This window comes from Stegastes partitus, unplaced genomic scaffold (genome assembly GCF_000690725.1).
Source record: "Stegastes partitus isolate 25-593 unplaced genomic scaffold, Stegastes_partitus-1.0.2 Scaffold399, whole genome shotgun sequence".
In the NCBI taxonomy this organism is placed as follows: Eukaryota; Metazoa; Chordata; class Actinopteri; family Pomacentridae; genus Stegastes; species Stegastes partitus.
In genome coordinates, this window is record NW_007578130.1 from 453614 (window position 1) to 459707 (window position 6094).

Here is a 6094-nt window from a genome sequence, read left to right on the forward strand (position 1 = left end):
GCGGAGGCAGACAGCTCTCCGCTTTATGCATGATGATGATGATGATGATGATGATTCCTAACCTACTGTACTGTATGTCTCCCTGCAGCAGACACATGCTTGGTGTGACGGGGGGTTGTTGTTTCATGTACCTTTTAGCCACGGCACGTTTCATGCAGTCGTTTTTTTCTATCGTACGTCACGACGCGGTGTCGCCGCCTGAGACCAGCCAGCTTCTGTTTGATAACGACTAGAGCCACCAGGACACCAGAACACATCCCGTCATGACCCGTTACACGAACATACTGTGCTGTTTGTTGGGGTTGTTCTTTTGGTGTTAAGTACTGTTAGTAAAACCAGCAACAGACCATTACTTTCTGCTCGTACTGATGATGGTGAAGCAAGTGTAATGACGTAACTCGTCCTGTAGGGGAGCGGTTTTCTGCCATGTGTGTGTAGGATTTGTTGTGCATGTTGCCTCATGCGTCATAACGGGATGAACAGCACATCTTCAGCTGAACGCCCTGACTGAACCGGCTACAGCAAATATTTAAGCATATATATTAGATTTATAATCATAAATAGCAAGATTTATAGAGTTCCCCACCTCCCTGAATTTGTTTAGCAGATGTATGATAACAAAATCATCGCTGGACAAAATGTTCAAATCTAACAATCGAGTAAAGACGATTAAACAGAGATTATTTAGACTAGAAGACGGATGTGAGCTGCGGGATTTTTAACGTGCTGGATTTTCATATTTTTGTATCACGATGACGTCAGGGGCTGTGCTGCACCGTGCTAACGCTAATCGAGGACTCTTGTGAACTTGCCTTAACCCTTGAGCAGGACGGTCTCCTTTACTAACGAGTGTGTACATACTGTATATCTGCCGTGTTCGTACTGTGCGTATACACGACTGTCGCAGTGCTACCTTCTTCCTGTCAGACGACACACTCGCGGCCACTTAAAGTCTGTTTTTCAGCTGAGACGTCCATCGAAACTCCTTTTAGTTAAAGACGCTTTGATCCCCGTACAGATCCAAAATGTCTGCCTTGATGCTGACGTTTTAACGCGATCAGCACCAGACACTCAAACACATGAAACCAACGCGCTACTTCCTCGAGTTTTCCGGAGAGATTAATTGGACGGTTCTCCTGGCAAGTCGGCACTTCTGCAATGGAAAGGCAGAAAGAGACAGCTGATGAAAGATGTCCAGTCAGTGTGTTGTTCTGCACCAGCATGCTCAGCGAGGCCATCGTAGACAAAACACTGTGACACAGACAAAGCGTGTATATATACGTACATACATAAGACACCTGCTGACGGGTTTTTAACAATAAGACGTCGCCTTGCGTTACACGGAGAGCTGGAGACATGCGGCCCAACAATCACGTTAGCATCTGTTCTGTTACACCGGAGTACAAACCGACGACGTTCCAACAACAGAGGACGTCTTCCTGCCGGTGCAGCTCAGTAGATCTGAGAGGAACGGCGACGGGGAAACGGTACATAAAGGGAACTCGAGTCGTCGTGTTGAGTTTGTTTTGCATCGCCATGATTTACTGCTCCCATTCCTGCAGATCCCAGAATTGGCTTAAGGCTGTTTTAAAGAACGACGTCTCTTCTTCTTGAAGGTAAAATTGCTCCACACGGGCCACAAAACATCTCCAATCAGCTCCTATTTGGTGAGACGATGACGCTAACAGGGTCTGAGTTACAGCCACTGTACAGAGAGATGGAGGGACATACGGTGTTTTAGTCGTGGACATGATGTATAAAAAGAGTCACTACATACACGACCGTTCTGACACTATGGCTATTTTTATGTAGTTTCTGTTGATGTTATATTTATGGAACACTTTGACCCTGAATGCCGAGGCTGACGTGGTTCTGTCCTGTCCTACCTCCAGCCCTGTTCCAGGAGCAACAGGCCAGCTGTCTTAACGTCCACATGTCCGTCTGTCTGATGCATGGTTATATATTTTTGCTGTATGTTTATTTACTTAATAAAGGTGGGTGTTGGGAAATACAAAGCAGACTTTTTGACTCCTTTGAGACCTCTGAGAGGTTCGTAGGTTGGGGACAGTCCTGTTCCTTTTGTCGTCGTCCTGTTCATATAAGTTTGCTTTGACCTTCTTTACGTCTATCTTTTGCTGTTTTTACAACATTTCTCTTCCTTTCGGGGCCAGTTGTCATTAACTTTTATTGATTTCAAGGCTTCTTTAAATCTGGCGACAGGACGAGGATTCTTCTGTCAAACCCAATCTCATAGATGTGTCGGGGGGACGCTGTCAGATCCAGCTCAGAGTTTATTCTGTTTTTTATGAGTCCTTATTGTTTCATCCCCTGTGATCTGCTTGACAGGGACGATCTGTGCTAGCCAGGAAAAATGAAAAATATTAATAATAATAATTTAAAGCACACACACAAGGGATGCTACGCACAGCAGCAGCTTCATTAAGCTTCCCCAATCACTTGGCAGTAATTTAAAGACAATTACAGTTTTAATTTCACTTCTATTAGCTCCAGTATAAACAACCGTAAAGGCTGCAAAAAACGATCCATTAGATGTTCCCTCCGTGCCAAACTGCAAAGCGTATTTTAAGGACATTTCTACGAGACACTGAATAAAGATCACAAGCCTCCGTCTGCACTTCAGCGCTCGGCGGCTGACTGGCAGGTTTTGGGAAGAACCTGGCGATGCTTTGACAGATGATGCCATATTTTTTTCTTTTTTTAGTTCTCTGGTTGTCTTTCTGTGATGCTCTGAAGCTGTCAGTGTGAAAGGAAATGTCATATCAGAGCCAGAGAGAACAAAAAGAGGCACAGAGAGAAGTGATGCGTCTGCAGAACGAGGAAGGAAAAACACTTGTGATTAGAAAACGCCCAGAGAGGTTTGATTTTCTGTTTTGTCAAAACCTTGAGAGGAGCACGACGATCACGGCCTGTGTTTGGAGAGGAGAGCTGATGGTAAAGGCGCTGCTGGTGTGTGTGTGTGTGAGTGTGTGTGTGTGTGTGTGTGTGTGTGTCTTCCCACCGCCTACCACTTCAGATAACACTCATAACAACAGATGACTCTTTGAACTGTTCACTGTAAAGGAACCGGCTTTGATTTCATGCAGCGTAACTCCGTCTGATTTCATCTCGCTCGCTCAGATGCTAAAAGCGCGGCGTGTTAAACGATGAGCCGCGTATGAATCGGATGCTTACAGTGAGATTCACACAACAGTGACTGAGATGGTGTGTTTTTTCTTTTTAATACAATATAAAGGCTTTGCAAGATACACAGTGTAAAAAAATGTGTTTTCAAAGACACAGTAGATAGTAGATTCGCTGACTTCCAGCATTTTTTTCCAAGTTCTTATCTTCCTCTGCCAAGAGATTATGGGAGATAAAGTCGTGAAGACGAACGTGCATGAGTTTCCAGTTGAACACAGTCTTTCCTCTCTTGGCCACGTTGCTGGTTTTTAAGTCTATATTTACTCGTACACTCGGCTGTCAGTGCCAGACTTTAATCTCACCAGTCCAGTCGCAGGTGGCAGCAGTCGCCGGCAGGACGGGATGCTGGGCGACAGACAGGCAGGGCCGGCTGTGCGCCTGCACCGAGTGCAGCATGCGAGCGTTGTGGTAGTCGTAGAAGTGAGCGCAGCCGGTGGAGCTCCCTGAGGCTAGGATGGTTCCATCCAGAGAGAAGTCACACTGCACCGCATAGCCCTCCACCTGTGACACAAGCATAGCGCCGCCTCCGACGCATTAGCCTTCCACCCGAAGCATTAACACCACCATCAGCACTGGTGGCGTCATCGCTGGTTTGCCTGAGTTTTAGAGCATGTGACTGAAATCGTGTTGATTCAGTCCTCAGAACAACAAACATGTGTCCTGTTCCTCCTTCAGTGCTACCACCAGGACGGCCTCCAGCGCTACGCCGAGGCTCCGGCTCCGGTCGGACTAATCAGAGCAGAGTTTGCTCAGGAAAACACACACACCTCACTTTATTTACCAGGAAGATTAAAAACTTGTGAACCATTACAAAACTACATTCCAAGGAACAATAATGCACATATGCACCTGTCATACATGTATGTGATATATGGCTGCACTTTAGCCTCACCAGCTCTACATCTTCATTATTTATGTCTGCTTGGTTTAGCGAATGGTTTTCTATAGTTATTACACAGACGTGTGGAAGAGTCGCTTTGCAGTTGACTTCACATCCTGTATGAGCTGTATGGGAGGCATAACAGCTCTTAAATCTGTTACCTATACGTATAAATGTACATATCTAGTCACAGAATTTTAGATTTAAATAATAATAATACATTTTATTTGTAAAGGCGCTTTTCAAGATGCTCAAAGCCACTTTACAGGGCTCAAGATAAAAACAGAAAGAACAAGTTGAATAGGAAGCATTTATAGAAAATGTAAACCAGTTAAACATAAACAGCTGTAACATGCATTGTGTCTGGTGTCTCCTGGAATCACAGCAGTGAGGGATCTTCTCTGGACAGAAGGCTTTATTTCTGCACTGACACCCATTTCTAAGTACATACGAGCGTTTGTGAGCATTATCGAGCATTTCTGTGCGTTTTATGTCATTTATTTGACAGCTGGTGAAACAACGTAGGCGTCTTTAATCACAATGACTTGTCATCCTGAAAGATTAATAGCTAATTACTGCAGCTGCCAGGCTCTCAGTACCGTAGTGGAAGTTGTGCGAAGCGTCGACTGGTTGGTCCCTGCAGCAGTAAACAGGAACGAGCCTCAGAGACGTGGTGTCGTCACGCTTTATGTTGTTTTTATTAAGTTTGGACCTGGAAGGTGAAACACCAACTCGTTTCCTGTCTGTTTTTTTAAATCAGAAATGTTGATTTCCTAATCTACAGACTGTACCGATCCGGCGGCCTCCACAGTGGAAACATGGCAGAGCACTTAGTGTGCTTGTTTAGAGGAGGAAACGCTGCAGGCTGTGGATCTACGTGACCAATACGTAGGATCTGGGTTACAACCAACGCTTCGTTTGTGTGCATCCACTGCCTTTGCAGCGTGTTGCTGGAGTTGTGTGTGTGTGTACATCCGACTGCAGCTGTTGTGTATCGACGGGGCCTGCCCCCCAAACCCAGCCCCCAGGCCCCGTTTGCTACTGACCTTGTGTCCTTCGAATCGGCGCCTCTTGTTCATCCTATAGGGCTGCTGGGAGGAGAACACCGCCACGTAGTTCCCATTGGTCTGCGCTACAAAGGACTCCTCCAGCGGGTGAAGCGCCAGGCTCGGGCACGTGTAACGCTCCTGGTGGCCAAATGAGTAAAAATTCAGAAGAGAAATTAATTCATCGTTTGACCTTTTCTGGCTGTTGCTAACCATGAAGTCGGCAGCATGTTAACTAGTCTGTAGTTCTGATAAAGTCTCTTGTTCAGCGGTCTGAGGATCGAACAAAGTAAAAGAAAACCCACTGAGTGTTGTATGGCATTGTACTATAATGTCCCTATTATTCTGTCCACTCTTCTCTCCATATTCAGTGTACGGAGACTTTATGAGACTCCTGTGACTTATTGTACAACCAATGTTCAGCTGAGATGCTGTTCAAGAATGAGAATTTATTCAATACAGAAAAGGCACAAAGGTTATTAAAAACACAGTTTTACAGTAGTTGGCAGTCAGCAGAGCGCAGACTTCCTCCAGCACTATGTAACTGTCAAAACATGCCAGTTTCACATGCCTCATTAGCGACTCCACATCGGGAGGCTCACACGTTCTCAGGAATGTGTTTTAAACGGGGAAGTGATTTGCCTCTTATAATTCAGAAACGCTTTAAAGCCTTTTAGCTGATAATCATAACGCCGTAGACCAATCAGTGCTGTTGGGTTTAGGTGGGAACACACTGGTTTCTTACGTGGTAGATCTGGTTGGAGACCTTGGCTGTGGTCTGGTAGTCCCAGGCGATGAGGGTGCGGTCTGCTGAGTCTCTGCTCACGCAGTCGGAGCTGGTTATTAAATCTGCACCACCTCTCAGGAAGAGGATGTCCAAGGTCTGCTGGATCCCTGCTTTGTAAACCTTCACCACCTGAAACACACACAGGGGCAGGAACGGGCAGATCAGCATGAAGCTCTTCAG

At 45.7% G+C, this 6094-nt stretch overlaps 1 protein-coding gene across 1 annotated transcript in view; it reads right to left on the minus strand.

Annotated features, from left to right (window-relative positions):
• Positions 1-3226: 3226 nt before the first annotated feature.
• The window catches only part of wdr25 (WD repeat domain 25), a 20882-nt gene continuing 18014 nt past the window's right edge, over positions 3227-6094 (minus strand). The window contains exons 5-7 of the mRNA XM_008285384.1: positions 5873-6043; positions 5128-5268; positions 3227-3702 (exon numbers count right to left, since the gene is read on the minus strand). Coding sequence (XP_008283606.1) covers positions 3481-3702; positions 5128-5268; positions 5873-6043 — 534 coding nt within the window. The 3' untranslated portion in view covers positions 3227-3480. The remainder of the gene's footprint in view (positions 3703-5127; positions 5269-5872; positions 6044-6094) is intronic.